The sequence below is a fragment of the Coloeus monedula genome, assembly GCF_965178545.1.
Source record: "Coloeus monedula genome assembly, chromosome: 28".
NCBI classification, from domain to species: Eukaryota; Metazoa; Chordata; class Aves; order Passeriformes; family Corvidae; genus Coloeus; species Coloeus monedula.
The window spans coordinates 4,705,581-4,732,020 of record NC_138808.1 but is presented as its reverse complement, the minus strand read 5'-3'; the positions used below and the strand labels follow the sequence as shown (position 1 = coordinate 4,732,020).

Below are 26,440 nucleotides of genomic sequence, written 5' to 3'. Positions count from 1 at the left end.
CTTATCGAAGGTAAAAGATACTAAAAAGACTAAAACCGTGGACTAATTAGCATAAGGAGCAGCCCCGCAGCCGCTCCTCACCCCGCCGGGGCCCCGCGGCAGAGCACGGGAGTTCGGGACAAAACAAGTCCTGTGTCCCCTCCCAGAACACACCAGCGGGACAGAAAATACAGAAACAAATTCTTTATTCATTTTTCCATACTCAGCAACCTGACCCAAGGCATTGAAACCCAACACGACCCACGGCACTGAAACCCGCCCCCAGCCCACGCACGTCTGCAGCTGCTGCGCTGTGCTGGGCATTTCCTTGTCCTGGACAGAGCCCTCAGAAAAACTGGATGAAGCTCTGCCTCCTCTCCCGGCAAAAGTCAGGAATGTGTCTACAATGGCAGCCCAGAGAACAAGAAAGGAAATTATTTTATTGGAGGTCACAGAGGCATCTCCTATTCCAGCCAGCAGCAGCCTGTTCTAGAGGAAAATGATGACAGAATTGGGGTGTAGCCGCCTCAGTGTTTCAGCTTGGACGATGCAGCCTCAGTCTGATCCTTCACAATAGGATTACGCACCAGCAGTAAAAAATAAAATTGCCAAGCCAAAAGAGAATCCCATTTTTGTAGTGAAAACAGTGATCAGGCAGGTGTGTAGGGGGAAAGTCTCTCCCAGAGGTTGATGTGGACGTCCAGAAGAGGCCTAGGCACAAACACAGGATCCCTCATGGGCCCCGTGACACGGGGCAGCTGTCAGCCAGCGTGGGGACACCTGGGCAGGTGTCCCAGGGAGCTCTGGGGAGTTACCTCAGGGAGACTTGGGGAGCTGCCACAGGGAGATCTGGGGAGGTGTCCCGGGAAACTCTGGGGAGCTACCCCAGCACCAGGCTGATGAGGTGGGGTTTTGGGGACAGCTCATTCCTTAAAAGGCACCATTCCAATGACATCACTTTATCCAGAGCAGGGTTTGTATTATAACCCTAATTATTTATACTCCCATGACCAAGCAGACAGACCAAAAGCACAGGGCTACTCTAACCAGGGTAGAAAAAGGTTTTTCTGATGTCACCAATGACAACTTCCCCACTTGCAGATGTACAGGCAACATATACATACAGTACAGCCAGGCTGTTAATGCTCCACACCAACAGAGGCAAGTTAATATGTAAACGTGCTTGCATTTTAGGTATTTGGGTTCTTTGTGTTTTAATTCTACCCAGAAACTGAAGCAAACCTGTGTTCTGCAGTCTCCATGTACCAATGAGGTTGGCTTTTCCCTATGCAGCCTCTCACACTTTGCATCCAGGTTTGCTTTAGTCGATGCATTTTGCTGGTGAACACAACAGCAAAGGGGCAGCTGGTCAGAAAACAACTTTTATACCTTTGGTTATAGCATTCTGTGTAAGATGGGCTTCATCAGCCCAGTTAGTAGGCAAATGGGTCTTCCAAGCATAAAAGTGTATCAAAAGGGTCAACCAGAGTGGCCACTATCTAACCAGTGCATGAACTAACCTAAGTCAATAATCAGAGTAATTAATAAGGCATTTGGGAAAAAATAAAAAGAAAGAAATCTTTATCATGATTGGGCTCGATGATCCTAAAGATCTTTTCCAACCTAAACAATAATTTTATCAGCAGGTCCCCCAGGCCTCCTTTAATCCTCCCCACCACACAGCCTGAGCAGAACCTTCCTGTAGTCCCCTGAGCAGTCTCCCTAGAGAGAGCAGAAAAAAGGAACACCATTAATTTTGCAGCTCCATGGAAAGCAGGATTCCTTCCAGCATAAATGTCTTATTGTAGTGTTTGTACCCTCTTTGACAATTTAATAACCAAGAACATTCAGGGAAGTTTTCACTACATAAATGTAAAATCTCCTTAATTCCACCTCCTCTAAAATACCCAAAAGGCATTGAGAGGGTCTCCTTGAAGCTGCTTAGCAAATCCAGGTGTGTTTGTAAGATTCCAGAGCTTACCTTAATGAAGGAGTGGAGCGATTTCCCGTACATGGCCAGGAACTCCCTCCTGATGTACAGCATGTCTATTTCCGAGCGGGACACCATCACCCGGATCAGCGTGCTGTCATCTGTGCCCAGGCCCTAAAGGAACACAACAACCAGCTACAGCTGCAAAGCACTTTGGACAGACCAGTGACAGACACAAAGGTTTGGCCTTCTGTGGAATCCATTCCTAGTTACATCATTTTTGCATTAATACAGGGATCCACTACCAGCTCTGAGCTTCCTGAAGGAAAAGAGGTCCACAGAAAAGCTCAGACTTCTTTTTTTCCCCCAATTAACACAGTTTCTTTTTCTCTAACTGCTGTCATGCTAGTGACTCAAGCATGGAGAAGCAGGGGGGAAAATACCAAAAGCTCTTTACCTTCATGGATTTGTACAATCTTTCAGCAAAATATGCAGGTTTATTCCTCAAGCACTTCACTGTAAGGGGGACAAGAACAAGAGAATTAAAGCAAATAAACACTGAAGGAGAAGGTCTTCCAAACCCTTCCAGCACTTTCTCAGTGCAGATGTTTATTCTGCAGAAGTGCAACTCAACAAGAACAGTGCGGACATCCAGAATCAGTGACCTGCTGTCAATCAATGTCTCTGTGCCCAGTGTGCAGCAATAGAGTATTTTTAAGGCTTTAAAGCTTCCAGACAGCAAATGTCAGCTGCCAAAGCATCCCTTGGGAGAGAAATACAAAGCACAAAGCCTTCCTACCAGGTTGTATCTGCAAAGATTAAAACACTGTGGCTTGTAAAACAGCGAAAAAGAATCCGCCTCCTGAAGCTGTGCAAACAGTCAGGGCAAGAGACAGTATCTTTAATTATTTAATTAGTTTGTAGACCAAGTATAAAAGCAGGGAACTCACCCACAGCTAACAAAGCATCCTCGAGGTCTCCTGACATCTCGGATTTAATGCTCTCTGTGATGTCCTTATTAGCAATCCCTCTGTACACATCAAAAACTAGGAGAAAGAGTTGGATAGAAAGAGCCAAGTGAGCTGCTTCAGTGTAACCCCCGAGGATCATTTTGCAAGATCAAGCTCCTCATACCCTGTACAAACATTGCACCATTACTGTGACATTGTAAGCTAAATCAGGGCTACCCCTCAGAAATAATTCATTTTAATTATCAGCTGTCTTGCTAATTAGCCAACCACTGCTGCTAGGATTTTCCAGAACTGCTATTTAATGCAGACAGTTTCTATGCTTAGCTCTGTCCCATGGGAGTCACACTTCATTATCTCCAATTCACAGGCTAGAGCAAGTTGTGTGGATGTTTTCCTCAACTCCCATTTTGTCTCAGGAGGGAATAAAATGGTCCAAAAGAATTGAATCAGTTGGCTCCAAGAATATCTGTTGTCTCAGGAAGGGATCACAATCAGTTAAGGAACAAGTACAAAGCTCCTACAAAAGTACTGTTCTCAAACAAGGGAAAAAGTCCAGGACACCAGAGAGGTCCTACCTCTTAGCAGGTGGCACCTGTTCCGTGTGCAGAGGATGGACATGAACTGCACCTCATCTGTTCCCCAGTTCTTCTCCCCAGCTTCATACAGGCACTTGAAGACATTGTGAACAGACAAAGTGAGAACACCAGGTGTCTATAAGGAGGCTTTTACTTCATAGAACCATTTGGTTTGGAAAAGCCCTCTAAGGTCATCAAATCCAACCCTTCTCCTGCACTACCAAGGCCACCACTAACCCATGTCCCCAAGTGCCACATCCACAAATCTGTTAAATCCCCCCTGGGATGGGGACTCTACCCCTGCCCTGGACAGCCTGTGCCAGAGCTGGACAGCCCTTTCGGGGGAAAAATATTTCCTAATATCCAATCTAGTCTCTGCCTAGGGCACTGCTGACTAACACAGCTTCAGGCTTACTCATCTACCTTGAAAAAAACTGGTCTAGAAACAGCAGGGATTCACCACACATCACACATACAAACCCAGACAGTTCTTGCAAGGAAGCAAATTGCTACACACCTGAGCATCTTGTTGAGCAAGGGCCTCATCCACAAATGTTCCCTCATCTCTGTTACCCTGCAGAGACACAAGGGTGAAAAAACTCATTTCAACAGAGCAACTAATGGAAGTAAGTCCTGCAAATTCCCCATTCAAAACCAGTTACTGGAGATGTATAATGGAGTTCTTAACATTGAACAGTGGGTTTCAAATACAGCAAAATGTGATTCAGAAGTGATTTGTTCTTCCTTTTGAAACAAGCAGCCATCCACTTTAATTTAAAAAGAGCACATGGCATTAAAGCATGCCCACAGTGAAGCTGTTCTCCCTGCAGAAGCTGGTGTGAAATGCTGGTGAGGTGAAATGCAAGAGAACTGAAATAACAGCCAGCCTGAAGCACCTCATCAGTGAGTGAGAGATGTCCAGCAAGCAGCAGATTCACTCCCCTTATTTCCCCGATCCTGGACTCACCGTCGCGAGGGACACGAGGACTCTGCGGAACATGGAGGATGTGTCAGAGACAATGTCGTCCTCAAGGGTGGAGCCGTATTCTGCCAGAGCGCACACACACAGAGCACATCTGTTACTAACAGCTCACAGAACCACAGAACTTCCTGAGTGGGAAGGGACCCACAAGGATCACCAAGTCCAACTCCTGGAACCATCCCCAAGAGTCCCAGCTTGTGCCCAGGAACGTTGTCCAAACACTCCCTGAGATGATCCATCAGGATTGGTGCTGTGACCTCTTTTCTGGGGAGCCTGTTCCAGTGCCCAGCCACCCTCTGGGTGAAGAACCTTTTTCTAATATCCATCCTAAATTGTCCCCAGGATTCAAATTGCCTCAGCAGTGCCAGCACAGGGGGACAAGCACTGCCCTGTCCTGCTGGCCACACTGTGACTGGGACAAGCCAGGATGCCCCTGCCCTTCTTGGCTTTCATCCCAGCAATCCAGCTATCTTATTGAGTGGTACAGGGCAAAATTAAGAAGCACAGCCAGCATAAAACTGGCAAAAGAACCACTGTGGCCAGACCTCCAGCTGACAGACATAACCACCTCTGGGTGCCGTTATATTTACACCGACTCAATTTCTGGGTGGAATTCTAGTCCTTGATGCTGACAGACCCTTCTCCTGCCTCTTCACACACCTCTGCACACATACAAGTGGCTTCTCAGCCAGTATGAAGTCGCAGAGTGAGCTACGTACGGAGCTTGTAGTTCTCGTTGATGTGCCGGATCTCTGCGTTGGTGCGAGAAGCCAGGATTTCAATCAGGCAGCCTTCATCTGTTCCTGCTCCCTAGGGAACCAGAGAGACAAGAGCCAAGAGTATGACAACTGTTTTGAAGGGCAACTACAACTTCTGTTTATTATATTTAGGTTAATAAGAAATTAATAATTAAGATACAATTATGCCATTGCATACTTAATTGACCGTAACTCATGCAACGTAAAAGAAGATTTCCAAACCTTTAGAGCCCTCCTCAGTTCATGCACATCATACATGGTGGTAGGAGTCATCAAACCAATGATCACCGTTTCAAAATTCCCACTGAGCTCAGACTTCAAGTCATCAATCAAATCCTAGAAGACAGAAAGAGAAGAAAGGAGAAGACATGGCCTTTGAGAAGAGGAAGAACTCGTTCACCACTTTTCTTCATGCTCCAACCCTCCTCAGATGAACAGTTACTCTGAAGTAAACAAGACCAAAAAAACTTGGCCAAGGAAAGCTTGTGCTCAGCGCCAGTCATACTCTTGTGGAGACTGGGACGTTCTTCACATTTCACCCGAGTGATACAAACCAAAAAAGATCCAAAAAACCCCCAGTTAGAGCCACAGCCACTGATCTCTGAAGAGACCTACCCTGCCAATAGTGCTCTTATAGGTGATCAGAACTTGCTGACGTTGGGAAACGTTCAGTTTGGTCAAGGTCTCAATGATGGCATCTTCATCCGTGCCTGGAAGGAAGCAATGAAAACCAGTCAAGCTGCTTGTACCAGAACCAGAGGCCTGCTCTGGCCTTGCCCAGGGTGTGCCATTGGCCACACAACCTTACACACATCCTTGCACAACCTGGGCCTCATCTGTGCACAAGTGCCTCAGCCCAGCAGCACCACACCACAGGAGAGAGAAAACAAAAGCCTGATTGAGGATGCTTTTATGGCCAAAACTTGGATTTCCTGAAGGAAAAGAGGGGGGGTTCAAGTTGCCCAGTTCCCTCCAATGCCCTCACCGGGCAGTGAGGTGATGCAAATGGCTGAACTTCCCTTCCAAAAAACCACCAGTAAAAACCTTCCCAACCATCACAGCTAAAAAAGAAGGTGTAACAGTGGAGGGAGAGCAACTTACCAAATCCCTTCATGGCCTTCCTTAGTGCCTGTGCTTCTTGCTCAGCACTGAAGGTTGAGATGCCCTTGACTGTTGCCTAAACCCACACAAGAGGAGTTATGAAAAGTAGTCACAAAGTGAGACACACACAGAGTAGAGCTGAATTTTTTAAAAAAAGACAATTCAAAAGATGCAAACATATTTTTTGGAAAGTGGCAGCAAGTAAAGTCCACCCTCCAAACATGATTGACTTTATACCAGGCTCCATCCTATCCTAAAAAGAAATGGTTTGTTCTAGAGCGACTTCCCAGCCACAGAAGAAATAAGCCACAGGGACTCAACTGAAAGGAGAAAATATCTTAATGAGGCTGCCCATGGAGTATCTGCTTTCCAGTTAAATAAGGCCTAACATTTCTGTTCAATCCAGCTTCTAACCATCAGTTTTCCATGTAAATCATAGAAGAGGCTGTTCCCATCAAAGCCCCATTCCTGACTTCTCTAAGAGCAGTCAAGGACCACCATTCTGTTGAACAGCACACCAGGAAGTGCAGTGTTTTACCTGAAAAGGTGATTCACAAACAGGTTTCTCCTGCCTCTGGTCTAGTGCCATTTCTGGGGAAATACACTTTTCTTACAAAGCTCTTCATGTTCCCAAGAAAATCATCAGCAAAACACTACTTAACATTCAATGGGCAGAAAAATGTTCCCCTGTCCCTGGAAGTGTTCCAGGTCTGGCTGGAGGGGGTTTGGAGCAGTCTGGTCTAGCAGAAGGTGTCCGTGCCCATGGCAGGAGGTGGAACTGGATGACATTTAAGGTTCCTTTCAACCCAAACCATTCCAAGATTCTGTAATAACAACCATAGAAATGGCTGCCTTGCAGGCTCAACCTGGAAAGAATAATATGCCCAGGAAGTTTATCTGGAGAAATTAATGTTCTTTGAATTAATATGTGATCAGGTTTTCCATTAACTCGCCAAATGCAAAAGCCTGTAGGTGTGGGTCATTCTCCTCTACAAGAAGGAAGCAGAGAGAGGCGATAAATTCATCCCCTTGAAGAGACAGACAGCGACAGTGTTCTTCCTGCTGTGTCCTTATCTGAGCTACACTCCCCACATTGATCAGGTCAGAGCAAAGGCTTGGCACAGCCTGGCACAGCAAACACACACACTCACCATCGTCTCGGATTTGGTCAATCTGTTATTGTCTGCGTCTGGGGCACTTAGACAGCTGTAATAAAAAACACAGGGAGTGTTAGTTTTCTAGCAAATAATTAATAGAATACACCTTCCCTTGAAGGTTAATGAAGCTGGTTAAGTAACCATCTAATTCTTTGAGGATTAAAAGCAAGATTGAACAGCCCAAGTGAACGCCCAGAGCAGCTTCCCGGAGTGTCCAGCCCTGCTTAGCGCTGGGCAAAGGCTGGATCACGACAGCACAGGGCCAGGCCCAGGCTGGAAGGGATGTGGTGGACAGGCAGGTGATTAGCACTGGTAATTTAATATGATTTTTTTCTACTGCCAGCGTGACAACCTGGCTCAGGCTACAAGGAGAAGGAGACAGTGTTGCCCTGGGAGCAAAGAAAATAGACTTGATTCCTATGTCCTTCAAAACACATGGCTTTGACCTTGGCAGGTGAGAGCCTGAGGGTGAAGCAGGGTGAGGATGAAGTAGGGTGAAGGTGCCCACACAGCCCTAAGCCTTCATGAACCTTCCTAGGAGGCAGAGACATCGTGGTGTAGGTGAGCACACAAAGGACAACCTTACTTGAGCACTGGGCAGGAGAATTATTTTTCCTCTTAATATTTTAATAGAACATTTTATATTCAACATCCCCTCAGTTTGGTGCACTGTGTCCTTCCTTGTAGGGCTGCAGCTTTAACTGACAAAACCCTTGAAAAACCCCAAAGCTTACTTGCCATCTGCCCAGGGTTATTAGTTCTGTTCATAATTTTGTTTTCAATCATAGAGCCTTTGCATGAACACACCCAAATTTTCCTGTATCCCTGGTCACTTGGCAGGACATCACGTACCAGGACAAGGTTCACTTCCCCACAACTCAAGTTTATCCCAGAATCTCAGGAGAGGAGTTAGGAAAGGCAGACTCAAAGAGATACCTACATACAGTAGGGTTGAATTAAATAAAAAATAAATTCAAAATATGCCAACACAGTGACAGCAAGTAAAGTCCACCCACCAAACATGTGGTTTTATTCCAGGGCTGAGTGAGTTCTCTCATTAAAGCCCTGAAGCAGAAGCAGAGGTGCCAGCAGCGAATGACATCTCTCCCCAGTTCTACTCGTGGTGCTTAATAGCTGCTATCCAAGAGCCCAGACAGTTGTGCAAGAACAGGAGTGTGTTTGCTCATGCTCCACATGACTCCTACAGCCCTGGGTGTGCTGTTCGGGCCAGTTAACTCTCAGTGTGGCACTTGCCATGGATGTGTTATGCACAGGCACTCCTGCATGCACCTCCACCTTACTACACCCTGTGCAATCAGGCAACATACGGCCATTAGTAGTGTTGAGTTTGCTTTCTTTCATCTGATCATAAATTCCAGCGATCACATTATGACCTAGACCTCAGAAAAGTCATCTTTGCTCTTCTCTAATCTTTTACAGAAGTAAAAAGCCAATTCTATTTGCTTTAGTCAAACACTAAATGAAGGCTCCGAATTTCACTGCTGTTTTTATGATGCAGCTTTACCATCCAGCTGGTTTGTACAAAAGTTTAGCAAGTCAATTAGAGAGCAAAATAAAGGTCAGTAGCAAGGGAAAGGGAAGCAGAGAAATTCTGAGCGCAAATGAGCTGGCAGAAGGAAACCAAACTATGAGGAGAGGCTGCATGTACTGGATTCAGGGCAAATGCTCTCACAACATCCATTTACAGCAGAAATACCACACTGAATATTGACTGCAAGATTCTGATTTCTTCATCCGGTGAACATCACTGGGAATTGAAAGAGCAGAGCACTGAAAAGGCAGCAGTGCAAACCGCACTGCTCAATCTGCAAATGCTGGTTTGTTCCTGGTGCATTTCTGTGGGAGAAGGAGCCACTGAAGTTACAGGTGGGAGAGCTCAGCAGCTCAGCCAGGCTGTCCAGCAATGGCCCCTGTAACCCTTTCACAGCTGAAGGGGTCTGCAGCTGGGGCTTTAGACGAATGAAACTCTCCTAAGCCACCCCTTGGCAAGCAGAGAAGGGAATTTGTCAGCAGATTTGCCAGCGCTCAGCAGCTTAACACAATTCCTGGCCTGCAGCTCCATCAGGAAAAACAGCTTCAGGATACGAACAATACTTCACTCTGTGTTTTGAAGAATTAAACTACACATGCAAGAGTCAACCAGCCAGTGCTATGGTCCTGATGTTATTCGCTTCACCCCAGAATAAAGGCCTGGTACAGTAAACCTGGCTTAGAACAGGCTCAAAACACTGTGCCCAGGTGATAGAGTGCAAGTGTAGGAGGGATCCCTCCCATTATTCAATTATTTTTTCCACGGATGATCTTTTCCTGGCAGGCTTTATCAGCTAATCAGCCTGTTTTAAGTCCATACCAACATCCTCTAAAAGCTGAATCCAGAATAAACTCAATTTATCAGGAAAGTGCTGAGACTATCACGTATGCTGGCCAGTTCAAGTTCAGGCTTGAACACAATCAGGTTTTCCTGACTGTGCTCAGAGCACACACACACAGGAGCCAGCAAGGAAAGCTTCCAACAGCTTAAGAGGATATAAACACAGGGCGTTTTCCCCCCCAGTTTGAGTTCGCAGCGTTGCCTGTCCTACCGCTCGGATCTGGATGGAAACCCACTGATTTGTGACCCTTTTCCTTGCGAGGCAAACATTGGACTTGTCTGACGAGTTCCTTCATTCGCTGCACGTTTACCCAAACACAACCCACACCCTGCGCTGGATCAGCTTTTCCACAGCTCCGTCACGGCCAGCTGTTCCCGGTGCGCGGGATGCAGCCCTGGCAGGGTCACTGACTCCCGAGTTTGCAGCTCAGGAAAGGATCTCCCGTCTGCCACGAGCCCCGAGCCAGCTGAAATATCCCAGCGCCTGCCACACGCTGACCTTTAGCTGGCCACTGCCCTCAGAAGGAATAAAAATATGATTTTATAGCCTTGTACGCCTCATTCAGCCTGTGCGCCCACCCCGAACCGCGTCAGCCCCCGGCCATGCCCTCCGCGCTCCAGCGGCCAGCGGGGCGGACGCGCCAGCCTGGGCACGGCACAAATAGGAACCAAAACCCGCACTCCCTGTGCCCGGGAAGGGTCAGCCCTTCCTCCATCCCACAGCTGCCCCCTGTCCTTCCTCAGCCCCTGGGCTGCCCCCGTGCCTTGGCATCGCCCAGCCCGGGGCTGCCACTCCCGCACTGCCGGCACTGCGCGCTGGAAAGCGGGGATGGCGCTTGGCAGCTTCCCAGGCACCTCCAGCCGAGCAGCCCCGTCCCCATGCCAAGGCGGATCCCCAGTTCGCTTGGCACTCACCTGCTGTCCCACGCGGGTCCCTGGCAGAGATGGGGAGAGCTCTGGTGGCTGTCCTGGGTGGCAAAGTCCCCGCCCTGGCGACACGCGGCAGTGACGTGAAGGAGTTCCAGCCCGGCTCTGCCCATCCCTAAACAGTTGGTTGTAATCCAGAGCAGGGAGAAGTTGCCCGGGGAGCCTCACTCACATTGCACGTTTGGGATGAAACCCCAAACTGCACTTTTGGGGTTACACGGAGGGCTGGCAGGTTGGGACGGCTTCCACGCTCCCCGGCATTCCCTGTAGAAATCCCTGGGAACAGAGGGGCTCTGCCTGCAGGCTCTGGTCTCTCACTCATGTCTGCGGCAGGGCACACCCGAGGGGGGAGCGAGGGGGACGACGGCGTGGAGCGCACAGGCAGCAACATCCTCGGACAAGAAGTCCTGTTCCTCCCCCGGTGTTGTTTGTGGGGATTTCTTATCTGTGTCGTGCCTCCTTTGCTCCCTCAGCACCCCTCTGGGTCTTCAGTATCCTCACCCCTCGTCTAAGAACTCTGCATTGCAAATAGCCATGATTTCAGTAAGGATGATTCTTTGCATAAAGATTATTCGTTTTGCCCCAATAAATGGCAGTGCCCTCAAGCCAAGACCCTTCAGGCAAAGGGACTTCACTTTTGCCCTGATGTGCCCCCGCCAGGGTCAGCCATAGACATGATCACAAGGCTGACAGAGGGAAATGGGCCTTGCAATAGACATATCTTGTCCTCGAGTATTCATCCTCAGGACCTTTGGTCTCCTCTGATGCCAAAAGTGCTGTTATTATCATGGGTAAACCAACAGTCTCAGTTTTTTTTCCAGCTCATACGACAGGCCTGTCTCATCCCTGTGCCTCTTTGCACATGCTCGTTTGCTGGAAGGGACCTAAATTTAGCAGCTTGGATGCAGGCAGGCTGTGCCCCAGTGAGCATGTCTGTGTGGTTTATTTATTACAGCTCCTGCTGCAGCTCAGCCTCCCAAAACAGCTCCACAGAGCCCAGCACTGCTCATGCAAGGGGACATGGACCAGGGGAACAGAAAAGCCAGGTTCAAGCCTCAAGCCCTCTCCTTTTGCATTGCAGAGCCTCTTTCCTTGCAAAATCTGGCACGTGACCCTGACCAGGATCCAGTGTGGACCAGCACGTTATAAACTGTCTCTAAGGAGAAACTCTTCTCTTTCCTACATCTGTGAAAGTTTCCATTCTCATCTCTTCTTCTCACGTCAGCAGTCCCTGCTCTGGGCCCATTTTAATCCACCAGCAGAACTGCTGTGTTTGTCTGTCTTACGTTGCCAGTGATTTTTTTAGCCTGTGCATTTTCATCCTTCTGTTTGCTTCCCAGCCTCTTCAGCCCCCAGGACTGGAAGGCTCTGTCACTGCAGTCACTGATATATGCAACAGTAATTATTCAAGACCATAAGTTATTAATTTTCTTTACAAATTATTTATCCTTTAAATATTGCACCAATCTTGCCATTCATGATTTTCATAATTTAACCTTTTCTTTCCCCCTGGGAGAGGCACCAGGTAGGAGGAGTACTTGAAGATGTGTTTGTGTGGATGTTTTTGGCCACCTGGAATTAGTCATGTAGGTGTAGTCCATTCAGCAGCTAGATCCTGATGCAACACACAGCCAAGTTCCCTGTAATCTTGGCTGGTTACGGGTGCTGGCTCTGGGGCCATCTGATCCAGTCATGATTATCTGGACCAGAAAGGAAAAAACAAAAGAAAAAAAGGGCACAAAAGCTTCTGAGCATGCTGAGAGTTGGCTGAGCTTCTCTGGAAGGTGGATAGAATGATAGGGGGTTTGTTGTATCTTGCTACAGGAGCTGCTCCCTTCAGGAGGGAGAAGGGTTGTTGCTGTATTTTCCTACACAAGGTTCAGGTGACAAAGCTTTGTCTCTCCAGGAGCTCTTTGTAGGGTCTGCTCAGCTATCAGCTTTGTCTTCATCTCTGAAAGGATGGAAAGGCTATGGTTATCCTTCAGTATCTCCAGCTGAAGCACTGGCTGGCATAGTTTTGCTGTCTTTGCATCAGAAGAGGGACAGCAAGGGACAAGCCCACAGTCCCTCTCCATGCAGTGACAGAGGGCATTGCCCTTCTGTTCATGGATATTTCATTTGTCCCGTCAATTATTATAACCACCCCAGTTATAAAGCTCTCAACCCGCCAGACTTTACTCAGTTACCCACATCCTTTCTATTCCCATTCCATCTTGCTGTTCTCCCATCGACAAAAGACCTAATAAAAATTAAAGGTCACAGAAAAACAGGGAAGGCAGTGTGCATTAAGTAAATAAATTGAGCTCAAGCAGCAGCCCGTTAGGAAGGGGGTATTTATTCAAAGTCCCACAATGAGAACAGAGCTGAACCTCTAGAAAATGGCAGCATTTGTTTTTGCCTGAAGGACCTGACCTTTTAAATTTGCACCTCCGAGAGCAAAGGAGCCTTGTGCTAGGAGGAGAGATTTTCAGTGTGTCCTTTCATTAGCAGGTACCTGCCTTTAGCTTTAGAGAAACAGCCTCACCTCATTCACTGAGCTCCAAATTCTGACACTAATGAAGTCATTCACCAAGTGAGGGTCAGAATTTGGGCCTTTGGGAATTAAGCAGGTGTTTTTTAGGAGGCTCATAAGTGAAGTGTGCGGAGAGAAACAATGGACTCTACATGACTCAATGTGAATCAGGCAGAAGCCATTTTATTGATGAACTACTGTCCCTAATATACAATTCTTGCTTTCCCTACATGCGATCGTGCATAATTATTATTGATCAAGGCCTATTTTCATACGCTACTTTATGCTTTATGATTGGCTCCTGTGTGTGTGTCACATCGTCCGTCATGTATGTCACAGCTGTCCTTCAGTTGGCATTTCCTTATCCTTTTCTTCCTTTGCTTGTTCCTCGTTCACATCCTCCCCAATGCTGCTTGTTCCTTTCTCACAACCTTCCCATGGACTCTTTCCTTGTGTACATGCTTAAGTCCTTCCGTCTTACATGCTCTCTTTTTTTATGGCTGGTTCACGATATGTCCATTTTCTTGTAAAAACATGGTTTCCACAGAAGTGCTCGTTTCCATACCTGACCAACGGCAGTTTGCAAGCAGCAGCCCCTAAAAATGGGGTTATTGAAAGGTTACACAAGTGCTGTGGGAGTGTGTTGGATGCTGTAGCTCAGTGTTGTCTCCATAGCAGCAGTACCCGAAGGTAGGGTGGAGGCTGAAAACCAGCCCTTGCTTTTCTAAAGCACCGAGTTCTGTGTGCTTGTAAGAGGGTAAAGAATTCTCACATTCTGTGTATTAATGTCACAATAGTCCCAAGGTGAACTGCAGTTGTTAGGGCTCGCTGCAGAGATCCAGGGGCACTTCTGACCTTAGAGCAAGGGTGTGTCCTTACCTGCTGTTCAGCACCATGTAAGGTGAAACAGCCATTTCCTCAAGTCAGAGGTGTTTCGGGAAGAGGTGTTTTGGGGAAGACCTTTAGGAAGAGGCAGCCTGGAGCTTTTGATGTATGATTGGACTAGAGCCCTTTTAACACGAAGAGAGTAAGGAAGATGATATTTGAGGTGGGAAAATGGAACTATTCCAATTCACATAAGAAATCAGAGTGCTCTTAACTCTTCATAACCATTAGAAACACTGCTTCTGCACTCAGTATTATCTGGGGAATGCGCAGCACTCTCCCTTTTAGCAATCCAGGCAGGATTTAGAAGCCTGAGCACAGCATACCAGCACTGCTATGCAAGTCAAAGGCTCTCTGGGTAGATTACATAAACATAAATGTCACACAAGGCCAAGAAGGAACTGGGGAGCAGAACTGATTTGAGAAAATGCCTGTAACCCAAGATGCCTTTAAAACAAGAGACCACTTGGACACGGGGGCCCACGTGCCTCAGACAATAAGTTGTAAGGGGAGACAGCAGTGAGCACTGTAAGGATGAGACAGCCAGGAGTCGAATTCCCCGTTTCAAGTGTGCTTCAATCACCGGGTTTTTAAGGTGGGGATGCTCGTGTGTTCTGCAGGCAGGCACACAGCAGGGGATCTGGGATGCTCTCACAGTTCCTCACGCTGACAGCTCTAACAGCATCTCGGGTGCTGGGGTCTCTCCACACTGCTGTCCCCCAGCATATGCTGTGCTGACACTGCCTCAGAGATGCCCACCCACTCTGCCTTTCTCCCACAGAGAAACTGAAGGCTGCACTTGGCCACGGGCCCAGTCTGCTGTTTTCTTTTATTCACTAAAGCTATAAACAGCAGGGAATGCAAACAGTCCGGGGCCATCGGTGGTCTGATGGATTCGTTGGCTGCCTGTGTCCATGAATCCATCCAACGGGGAATGGGCGTCAGCAAATACCTCCAGAGTGGGGTTGTGAGGATGATTAGGCACTTGTGGGGTGAGACTTTTCCCATCAAAAGAGCCCCTTGCTGTCATACATTTTGTCTTTTGCTTTTGATCCTACTTGTATTGTCTCACTTGCTGTTCGAAGTGAAAACAGGGCTGCTATAACATCTCCAGCGGGGCCTGAGGCACACGCTGTGGCAGAAGACACACAGGAATCTGCACAGGATCTACGGCTGCCTGATAAACCATTCCCATTACTCCCTGAGAGAGCTGGGCTGCTTCCCTTATGGAACCAGGCTGAGCTGGAGTTATTTGGCCTGGAGAGGAGAAGGGTCTGGGGAGAACTTGGAGCCCCTTCCAGTTCCTAAAGGGGCTCTGAGAGAGCTGGAGAGGGACTTCAGACAAGGGCCTGCAGGACAGGACAGAGGAGAAATGGCATCCCACTGCCAGAGGGCAGGGTGAGATGGGATATTGGGAAGTGAATTCTTCACTGTAGGGTGGGCAGGCCCTGGCGCAGGGTGCCCAGAGCAGCTGTGGCTGCCCCTGGATCCCTGGGAGTGTCCAAGGCCAGGTTGGATGGGGCTTGGAGCAACCTGGGATAGTGGGAGGTGTCCCTGCCCATGGCAGGGGTGGGACTGGATGGGCTTTAAGGTCCCTTCCAACCCAAGCCATTCCAAGATTCTATGAATTACATTGCTTGTTGTGCTATAGCCTGTTTACATGAAAGACAAGAGATGGGCTAGAGACCACTGCAATTGCATTTACATTACAATTTTTGTACAAATACAGTATTTTTCTCTTGGACAGCTACTCCTCATCAAGACTAACTGATACAGTTTGGGCCCCACACCTCAAGGCATTTGCCAACTCCATGGAGAACTGCTCAGTCAGGAAAGTTCCCAGTGCCCTGTGGAAGCTGTAGATTATTTGTGGCCCCTCCTTCCCCAGAGCTGCAGGCTATGAACTGCTACACCATTGCTTTCAGCAGCTTTAAATGCATTATCAAACTTAAATTTCATTTAATAGGCTTAATGAATGTTTACTTTAATTACCATACATATAGTTCTGAAGAGGAAATTAGTAGCTTTCACTTTTTTCTTCTTAATTAATATCTGCCTCCATGTAGTTTTATCTTACTTAGCCGCTCTGTAATTTGACTATAACCCAGCTCTAGGGGATGGAAACGGAGCTACAACTGCCCAGCTCAGGACGACTTCTCCTGACCCTGCATTTAAACAGAAGTGAGCAAAGGGTGTTGGCAGAGACCCCAGTGAGGTAGCTCGGGGCATGAGGAGCCCCAACAGGATCCCAACACTTGAAACACAGCTGCTAAATCCCTTGTCAGGGAGAACCCAACCCGCAAATTTCCCTTAGCGTAACAGCAGCTGCTTTGAAGGACAGTGTGGAGCTGTGGTGCAAAGTCATGCTCCATGAGAAACACGGCTCTTTCCTGCCCAGTGCTCCATCCCCTGGCTGTACACAGGGTCAATCCAGGCTATTGCATCCCACGTGCATGAGCCTGCAGAGCTCCATCAGCTCCATTATTTCTGGGTGTGCCTACTAGGGTGCCATTACTGTGGATGGAAGATGTGGCTTCCAGCCACAGGAAGCAGAGCCATTGCTGGAGCCAGTGAGGAGGTCCTGCAAGGGCAAACAGGAGCACCAAGGAGGTGGAAACTTCCAGTTTTTAAACATGTAAAATACACGTCTGAGTCTTTTTGTTCTTCTGCACAACTCTGAACCCAGTAAAGCCCAGCTCCATGATAATGTGCTGGAGAACTGACCTCTTCTTGGGGGTGATGAAGAACAGTGGTGGTTTTTCTGGTCATACTAATAGTGCACGACTATGCACTTGGAAAGAAATCCTTGAAATCCAGAAAATCACAGCCAGAGAGATGGATAGAACAGTGGCTCTATCCTTTAGCTGGTGAGAAGCTTAACCGATTTTTTTGCAGTAAATGTATGTTTAAAGAGACAGAATTGTGGAATGGGTTGGGTTGGGAGGGACCTTAAAGCTCATCTTGTTCCAAGCCCCATGGGCAGGGACACTTTCCACTATCCCAAGGTGCTCCAAGCCCCATCCCACCTGGCCTTGGACACTTCCAGGGATCCAGGGGCAGCCACAGTTTCCCTGGGCACCCTGTGCCAGGGCCTCACCCTCCTCAGAGGGAAGAATTCCTTTCTTATATCCAATCTGAATATCTCCTCTGTTACTTTGAAAGCCCTATCACTGTCTGCCTGTGTAAAAAGTGGCTCTCCCAACATCCGTATCAAGATAGACATAACCGTGTGATTAAGACTTAATTATTATGCGGTGAATTCAGGAAAATGTGACCATTGCTTTGTTTGCCCTGGACAGTTAAGTGTCACTAAGAACAGGAAGCTGTGCCGGCTCTTTTCTCCGTCGTTGCCGCTCCTCGAGCTCTCCAGAAGGGGCCAGTGTGCCCTCGCCTTTCGGGGACCGCAGGAAACTTGTCCAGGCCTGTGTTTTTATTTAGAAAATGCTGAGCTGTCTGGAAAGTTTGATGAAGTGGGATGCAGCTGTTTTAATGTGCTTCTTCCTGGGGATTTGAATGCATTTTCTGAGCAGTGCAGGAGAACCAGGGATCAGGGAGACAATGTGCAGGGAAGCAGCTCTGCTGACCACACTCAGATATTCTAAACCTCGCGTCATGGGATTTTTAGCAGCTTAAAATTTGGTGTTTAGGATTGAGCGTATTAGTCAGACTGAGGTTCCTCTTGCAGCAGGACAAGTCTGGGAGCACTCTGGAGTCGCTCTGGGCTGGCATGGGAGAAGCACCAGGCCATGTCTGTGCTGCAGTCACTGATCAGGTTTTTCACTTAGAGCTTTCAGGCTCAGTTCCCTGATCCCTGTGAAGGTCACTGGGATTGCAGCAGTGCAGCCAAGCCTTGTGCCTTCTGGAATAAAGAATCTCCTCAGCATCTGCAGCCAGGGATGGCTCCTGCTGTGCTTCTGCTCCCCAAAATGGTCGTGGATGGGGTTTGTGTGCCCGTGGGCTGAACATCAGAACCCCCAGCCGTGCGTGGGTCTGACACTCCCTGCATTGCACTGCAGGTATGGTTAAAAAAAGCCCTCTCAGAGCCAGGGAGGAGGCTCAGCAGTGCATCTGCAGCTCTCTGCATGCAGTGGCTTTTATCTTCTTTAGTTGGAAGTGAGTCATTTCCCTGTACTCTACAGAGATGCCCAATTTCCTTGGAAATTGTTCAGTTCTGCAGAGTTCCCAGAAATCCCTGTTGATGGGACCTGATTTTTGCACTGGGTGTTTTACCTCAGTCTTGAGAGATGCCTGGGGATTTTCACAGGTTAGAGGAATTAAAAAAAATAATTTAAGATAATGGATAGAAGCAACTGAGACTTTACTCAGTTTGTATTTTTCTGAAGGGCGCATGAACCTTCTGTATTGACCACTGGCAATTAATTCATCACAGAGCCCCAAACCGCAAGCAGGTTTCATGCAGATTAAAGCCTGCAAATGAAAAAGGGACTGTTTTCACACGTGTGTTAGCTGCCTGGATGAAATGATTGCAGTTTCAGCTGTGTGGACTTGGGGTGTACTTGGAATTGAGGTGCAGTCAGGAGCCACCCTACAAATTATGGGTGACTGAAGGTGGTCAGAGGAGGACTTTGAGGTCTGCAGGGTGGGCTTGTGGGCACTTACCTATAACACCTGCTGAGGACAAGGATGGTGGAAGAGGTGTAGCATGATCCACAGTAAAGAGGCACAGTGGCTCAGCACAAAAACAACTGTGCCGTGCCGTGCTGTCAGATCTGTGTATCCAGGTGCTGAATGTTACCACCAGCAATTTTACCTGCCTGTTCTGAGAGCCATATGCATCTTAGAAGTCTTCAAATACTGTGAGGGAAGACCAATTAGATGCATTTACAACATCCTGATCCAATCTCACTTGGGCATTGCTGGAAGCCCGAGACCCAAGCGAGGCCGGATGAAGAAAAGGGCCGTGTGAAGGGTAAACATTTTTGTCATCCCAAAGTAACTGGGGCTGGCCTATCCGCTGGGGACAGGGGATGTCAGCAGGATGGCTGCAGTTATTACTGTAATACAGGAAATAATAGTCATTGGGAAAATGGGACCATGCTTTGGTTTCCTGTTCCATCCCAGTCAGAGGGGAGGAAGGAGAGTGGTGTGTGATGGAGGTATTCATTTGGCACCCACATGCTGCTTGTGTTTTGTATTCTAGGGCTTCATTGTGGAAAAAACAATTTTGCCATTTTAACATTTCCCTCTGCTGTTTGAAATCCCAACTCCAGAATGCATGCCATAGGCTGGGAAAATCTCCTGATTTCTGAGGAAAAAACGCTGAAAAGAACCCAAAGTGCATTTAAAGTAAGTTTCCCAATATTTGAGCTAAAGTAAACCTTTCCAAAGCCTGACCCAATGGCTTTGGGCTCTGGAGGAGCTGCAGCGCCTCTGATGAGCACCTTGCCGGTAGTTGGGCAGGAAGGAGGAGGAAGCTGTAATTTAACAGCAAATCCAAGGCACAGGCTTTACAAAACCAGCTACTAGGTGTAAAACACTAAAGACATTCTGAGGGCTTGGGATATCTCTGTTTTTAGGATTTTTTTGAGGCTCTCAAACCAGGCACTAGTAGGGCCTGTGTGAAGATAGGCCTTGTGCTTCGGGTTAATCCCAAGATGTCACAGCAGTGGCCTTTTATTATTATATCACAAAAAACATCGAGTTCAGCGCATTATTTCAAAGATAAACGTAAATACCAGTCACCACGCAAAGCCCCAGTGTGGGCCGTGGTTCCTCACGGACAGGATTTCTGCACTCATCCCTCGCGACGAGGAGGACACGGAGCCCCCGGGCCTCGTCCGCTGTCCCTGGGGCGGCCCCCGGTCCCGGCCGGTCTGAGGGGCGACCCCGGCCCGGACACTTCGCCACAGCCCCTGAGGGCCCCGCCGGCACAGCGCCCCCTGCCGGCCAGTGCCGCGCGGCATGCCGGGACTTGTAGTCCTCGCCGCCCCAAGACCCCCCTCCGGCCCCGACGCGGAACTACCGCTCCCAGCGTACAGTGCGCGGCGCCGCCATCCCACCGAGCCCCCGCTCCCCCTCCCGCCGCGCTGTGGGGCGGGGGGCGCACCGAGCGCTCCGGGACAGGACATTCTGGGACGCGGCATCCCGGAACGGGGCGGAGCGGGACGGGACAGCCCGCGACGGGACACGCCGGGGCGGCGAGGCCGGGCCGGGCCCTGCAGCTGGCGGAGGCGCGGGGGCGGTGCTCCCGACGGCAGCCGGGACTTCCTGTGCCGGCCCATTTCCTGGTCGGATGGGGCCGGCGGGGGGCGGCGGCGGCGGGGTCGGTCCCTGTCCCTGACGGGCTCGGTGGCCGCCGGTGACGCCGCCAGGCAGCGATGCGGGCCCCGGGCCCTGCCGGCAGCCGGCCCCCGCCGTGACCCGGTGGGGCTGCGCACGCCGGCCCCGCGGGGCGCATGGAGGCACCCGCCGCCCTCTGCGAGGTACCGGGCAGGGTCCCTGTGGGTCGGGGCTCGCCGAGGGGCCCACGGCGGCCCGCGGGGGTAACGCCGCGCCCCCGTTATCCCCTGTGGTTTTGCAGGTGTGAGTCCCCGGCGGACAGCGCGGCTCGGCCCCGCCAGGCGAGCGGCCCCGGGCCCCCCTCAGCGGCCGCGGCAGGAGCCAGGAGGGGCTCGGGACCTGACAGCGGCATCGCCCCCATCGCCGGCAGCTGCCGCCTCCTGAGACATGAAGAAGTTCTTCGACTCGCGCCGGGAGCAGGGCGGCTCCGGGCCCGGGTCGGGCACCAGCGGCGGCGGCGGCGGCAGCAGCGGCCCGGGCAGCGGCTACATCGGCCGGGTCTTCAGCATCGGCCGGCACCAGGTCACTGTGGACGAGGTGCTGGCGGAAGGTAAGATCCCGGTGCCTTTCAGAGCGCTCGACGTGTGCTGGATTTCCTTCCCCAAGCTGAAAGGGAGGCCTTGAACTGTTCTGGGCACCCAGCCTCCTCCTTGACCCCCAGATTCCCGAATATTTCATTGTCCTTGACAGAATTGCAGCTCAGTGGTGTCTGTAAGCTGACGTGTCTGGTCTTCCCATCTGTAAATCCAGTGTGGGTTTGCTGGATTTGGCTTTTTTTTTTTTTTTTTTAATGCTTTAGAAATTGGGGGGTTTTCAGAAGTTAATTGTTTTCCACTTCTCCTAAACTGGGAGTTACAAAGACACCCCCATCAAAATATTGTCAAATATTTTGGTGCAGAACAAGGTGCTGTAAATAAAGAAAGCAGTGTCCTTCACTCTTAAACTTTCTTCAGTTGTTACCTCCTTTCCTACCTCAAGCAGAGAGGATTAAAACACTGGAGTAAATTCCTTGTAGCTATGTCATCCACATAGGTATAGGCTGAGCAGGACTGGCTGTGAGCTGGGATGAGGGATTTCTCTGTGTGTGGGGTTTCTGCATGGGGAAGGTGTGATCCCAATTGCTTTTTTTTTTTGTTTGTTTGTTTTTGTTTTGTTTTCCCCCAAATAAAACAGTTAAAGACCTAGAAATGAATCGTAGGGGTTATAGAACTCGTAACGTGTGCAGGCCTTGCAGTGCAGCAAGCTGCTGGTGGCATTTGTTTAATTGTAACCAGCTCTGCTGCTTGAACTATCGTTTTACATTTCATTTGTTGGGGTTGTAAGGAACCTCCTGAATGGCTCTGGCTGGTAACCTTAGCCTCGACCTTCAGAGAGATGTTGGCCTCCTTAGACCCGCTCCTGGTCCCTCCTGCGCAGCATCCTGGGCAATTTTAGTCAAAACAGTGTTTTGTTTTGATGGTGAAGGAGAGCTGCTGGGAGAGAGCTGAGTGGGAGGACCTGTGTTGGCTTTTACAGAAAGAGCCCTAAAATGGAAAAGGGACTCTGTGTACGCTGCCTGTGTTCAGGTTTGTAAGAATTCACCATGGTGTACAAGAAAATAGGTCTGTGACTTGTTTTTTAGACATGGTTTCTGATATGTTCTGCTGAGAGGAGCACCGAAACCAGGCTTTTAACTAGTAACTATAGTGATTTTTTTCTTGAAATTTGCAATATAGGTTTGCCTTGACTGATATTTCCAAGGCCCTTTTGGCCCTGGAAGCTTAGGACCTACGTGAGCTAAACTTGAGAAGCTGTCAGTCTCTTTTTAATGCAGGATGGCCTCATCCTGGTAACATGGGAAGGCAGAGGCTTTTTTTGCTGATGAGTAATCTGCTGGCAGGTTCTGCCCTGTGCTGACAGCCCCGGGAAGCGGAGCCGTGTGTCACCGGGCTCTCCTGCTCGGCGGGGCTGAGCTGCAGCAGAGGTGGAGGTGGTAGCACGGATTGCCTGGGAGAGAAGTGCCTCCCTTCCCTGCCTCGCTGTCCTGGGGGAGCTGCTGCTTGTGGGGGCTTTTCCCTGCCACTCCTGGTTTCCTGGCTGGCCTGTGGGATGGAGCATGGCCTGCAGCTCTGGGATCCTCACACACAGGCCGAGCACACCTGTGAAATAGGTGCTGTGTTCTGTTCCTGTGAGGCAGAGGGAGTTCTTCTGGTGGAAGGTGCTGCACAGGTATCTTCCTCACAGTGGGACTCTGCTGTGGGCAGTCTGAAATGTTTCTGCACGCAGAGCGAAGCCTCTGAGGGCACAAGAGCAAGGTGGTGTGTTGGTTTGCAGGTTGTCACCTTTTTTTGGAACAGAGAGGTGAAAATGCCATTTCCTCTATAGGAAAGTTGGGCCATCTGGGGAGACAGTGTGGGTCAGAAGTGCTGCAGCTCTGCATGCCTGTGGCTGAGTGTGCTGGTAAACAGCCTTTTCTCCCTGACTCAGCTGGAGACCTGGGGAGCTCGTGGGCAGCCCGGTCCCTGCGCTCCTGACGTCTGAGACCTCGGCTGGAAAACCTCCTTGTATCTGCAGTGGTGTTTCAGCAGTGCTGAAAAGGCAACTCTTGGCTATTTCTGCTAAAAGGAAAAGTCCCCTGGGAAGCACTTTGTAGGAGGAGTGTCCTGTCTGGGAAGGAAAGACCTCTCATCCCCGTTGCTTTAGGAGGGAGTGGGGAGGCCTGGTGCAGCATGTGAAACATTAAAAAAAAAATGAGATGTGAAAGTGGCTTAAAAGAGAGACTCAATGAAGTGATGAATGGTGTGGAGGAGACTTGAGTTGAACCAGAACTTATGGAATTGAAGTGTTGGGATTTACCTCTGTCAGAGCTGTGCCTGGTCACCCTGAATTCTGCTGAGCAACCCTGCTGACAAGGAGTGTGTCCTGGCTGCAGCACTGCATGTGCCAAGTGGCAAATGGCTCCATGTGCCTCTGGGCTCTTGTGTAGATCCCCCAAAATATCTGCTGTGGTCAGGTGCACCCCCACCCCTGAAAAATAGTTGTGTCTGGATACTTGCCTTCCTGGACAGGGAGGAACATCCCTTCCTTTTGGAAGGAAGTAGATGGGAATAATATAGAAGGAATTTGAGAGGTTGGTTGTGGTGTTATGATTCTGGTGAATCAGTGGTTTTGTTACAAACAGGGTGTTGCAATAGGTGATTCCTGGTTGGGTCTTCGGAGCTGTCCTGCTCTAATCCATATAATAGCACAAATAATCTCTTGAAAAATTCCCCTCAGAGTTTGCACAAGGATTATCTCTGGTGGGAGGGCAGTGCTGCTGTCCCTGGTGGTCTGCAGGGCCAGGTTTAAAGTCACACAGTGCCCCAGTATGGGCTGAGGGGTGTTGTGACTGGTTTTGGGGTGAGTGGTGTTTCACAGAGCTGAAGTGAATGCCCGGGAGCTGTTGCAGTGTGGGGCTGAGTCAGGCTGCTGTCTTGCTGTTTTCCTTCTGAAAGGAAACCAAAACAGTGTTGGACCAAGTCAGCTAGTGCTCTTTGTTTCTGCCTGTGCATAGAGAAAAAAACAAAACAACAAAAACCCACCCCAGAGCCCCACACTGGAGCTGTAGGGAGGTTGGTGTCCCTCGGATGAGGATCAGAGCAGCAGAAATACTGAGAAGGATGTTGCCATAAATTAGGAATTTGCTAAGGAGTTTGAGAGGTGTACGTGTGTGGCAAAGTACCACAAGGCACGGGTACTCCTCCGAGCTAAAACAGGGTGGGGATTGCCCCAGTGTCCCATTTCTGAGGGCCTCTGTGTTTTGTGTGACTCCGTGCTCACGGTGTTGTAAGAGAGTGTTGAGCTGACCCGAGGTGTGTAAACACTGATGGGGCACGTGTTTGAGCAGAGTTTTGTCTCTCTCTGCTTCTAGCAAAAGGTACAGGCTGCATTGCTGCAGGTCTATGAAAAGTTACTTTTAAAATCAGTATTATTTTTCTGTAGGTCTTTTCCCCTTGAAGTGTGTAAGTAAGGGATTCAGGTTTAATAGTTGTTGGATATCTCACTGGAGTTTTTCAGGTACATGCCTGTGTGCTGGTAGCTAGTGTTGATTTGAAAGCATTTAATGGTTGATATTGCGAACCAGTGCAAAGTCACCAAATCATCTTATGTTTGCCAGATGTATTTTTTCCTCTGTTTTCAAAAGAGGGACATTGTGGCATTCATCCTGACTTTTCCTTGGCAGACCTGCAGGCCAGTGCATGTAGGAAGCATCTGGGAGAGGCTGTGAATGCCCAACCCATGCCTGGTGGGAAAGGGGGGTTCCCTGAGCTGCCCACTGGTGTGGCTGGGCTGAGTGCAGAGGGTTTCTGCTGACCCCTGCCCTGCTCACCCTTGGCACGTCCTTTCTCTGCAGCACCATAAGCTGAAGTCACTGAAAATACAACTGAGCTTCCTCTAAAATAATTTCACTTTAAAGCAAACCCCATCTGAAGTACATTTTTCAGATTTATGTGATCCTCAACCCAATTCCAGTGTGGTTGGGTTCAAGACATTGCTTTGAAGTGTATTTTGTGAGTTACTGCTTTCTAGCTTCAGCCAAGGGCCAGCTGCTAATCAGCTGACCAGTGACATTTGGATTACGAATTAAACTGTTTCTCCTCTTGGAATGGGACATGTGATTTTTATTTTTTTTTTCCCTGTTGCTTTTTCTGTGTTTCTTGTGACATGTACTCTGCTCTGCTAGGTAGGATGTTTGATTCTGTGTTCTAGCAGCCTGGTTTTTTGAGGGTAGGAGCCAGGGGAACTTGTGAAGAATCCCAAGGGAGTTATTTGGTAAATGTTGAGGTATCCCAAGTGTTTTGGTGCTTTTAGCAGCACAGCTTTTGCTGGGACAGTGTGTGCTGTGTTCTGAGATGTAGTCAGGGAGGAAAGGCAGGTGTTAATGGATTTAAGTGTGCAAGAAGTTGTGTAGGCCAGAGACTGGCCTGGCCTGGCTCATGAGCTTTGTGCAGCCTGTCAGAGAAGGGGTCTGGGTTGTACCCAGGGGGGCTGGTTCCTTGTGTAACAGCTGTGGTAGCTAAAAGCTCGTTTTGAGGCAGTGTTAGTCCAGGGCAGTCATGGCAGGGGGAGTTTTCTGCAGTTATCATCCCAGGAAGAAACCTTCCATGTTAAACCAAAATAGTTTCTGTTGCAAGCAGTCCTACTATGAAGCTGTCAGTTAGTTTAAGAAAGCTTAGTTTTGGGATTCTGGCTGGGGATAATACATGGTTTAACTCTCCAGCTGGGGTCTTGTAGAAGTGTTCTAGTAGTTACAAAGGAACAGGTCTCTAACCTCCAGTTGCAACATCAGCACTGACATTGTGGCTCCCAGGAGAACGTGCGCTGCCATAATGTTTTTATTGTGGTGTGGGCCTTCTCCCCTTTGTGCAGGAGCTTGTCAGCAGCTGAGGAGAGCAGGTGGGAAGTTACAAATGTGCTGAAGACAAGTTGGAATCCACTCTGGATTTAGCACTTACTGCCTTCCAAGCTCACCCACCTGCATTAATCATGGCTAATAAGAGGTCAGGACTGGCTAGGTGCTGCACACTTGTGTTGGGACTGGGAGCTGCTTCCCTTGAAGGTGACTTTTTTCAGTGTAAATAGTGTTCTGGGCAGGCTGAGGCTGTGCCTGTTGGGAAGGCAGTGTGCCAGCTGCAGGGCTGGTGCTGCTTCTCTGGAAAGTCACAACCAATTTGCCTTCGCTTGTGCTAAGTGTTTACTTGTGTTCCACAAGTGGAAGGAGACAGGAAGTCTCTGAGCAGAACGTGCCATAAGCAAACTCGGTTTATGAAGGAGTTATCTTCTGATAACAAGAGGTAACTAAGTACGTTTCCCAGGAAAGGGTGCTGGCTTCCTTGGATGGGGGAAGCACAGGATGTCCTTGTGGCAGTATCATGCTGGAAACAAACCTCCTTGGATCAGATACTGGCTGCTGTACTTTTTGAGAGTAGGAACAATACTGACAGTGATTTAC

At 49.1% G+C, this 26,440-nt stretch overlaps 2 protein-coding genes across 9 annotated transcripts in view; one reads left to right on the top strand and one right to left on the bottom strand.

The window, feature by feature from the left end:
- Positions 1-168: 168 nt before the first annotated feature.
- On the bottom strand, positions 169-10,999 carry ANXA4 (annexin A4). Its single transcript, XM_082298331.1, has 13 exons — positions 10,761-10,999; positions 7,448-7,502; positions 6,297-6,372; positions 5,811-5,905; positions 5,418-5,531; positions 5,157-5,247; positions 4,423-4,502; positions 3,973-4,029; positions 3,456-3,549; positions 2,860-2,955; positions 2,367-2,425; positions 1,961-2,083; positions 169-1,701 (listed from the first exon to the last, which is right to left on the bottom strand). Exons 1-13 carry the CDS (start codon positions 10,883-10,885, stop codon positions 1,642-1,644), a joined length of 1,125 nt encoding a protein of 374 aa, XP_082154457.1. The 5' UTR covers positions 10,886-10,999; the 3' UTR covers positions 169-1,641.
- A 9,434-nt stretch (positions 11,000-20,433) lies between these two features.
- Positions 20,434-26,440, top strand: part of AAK1 (AP2 associated kinase 1) — a 72,257-nt gene continuing 66,250 nt past the window's right edge. For all 8 annotated transcript variants that reach the window (XM_082298260.1, XM_082298259.1, XM_082298258.1 and 5 more), the window contains exons 1-2: positions 20,434-20,612; positions 20,711-21,019. In XM_082298260.1, the coding sequence (XP_082154386.1) occupies positions 20,857-21,019 (163 nt within the window). In that variant the 5' untranslated portion in view covers positions 20,434-20,612; positions 20,711-20,856. The remainder of the gene's footprint in view (positions 20,613-20,710; positions 21,020-26,440) is intronic.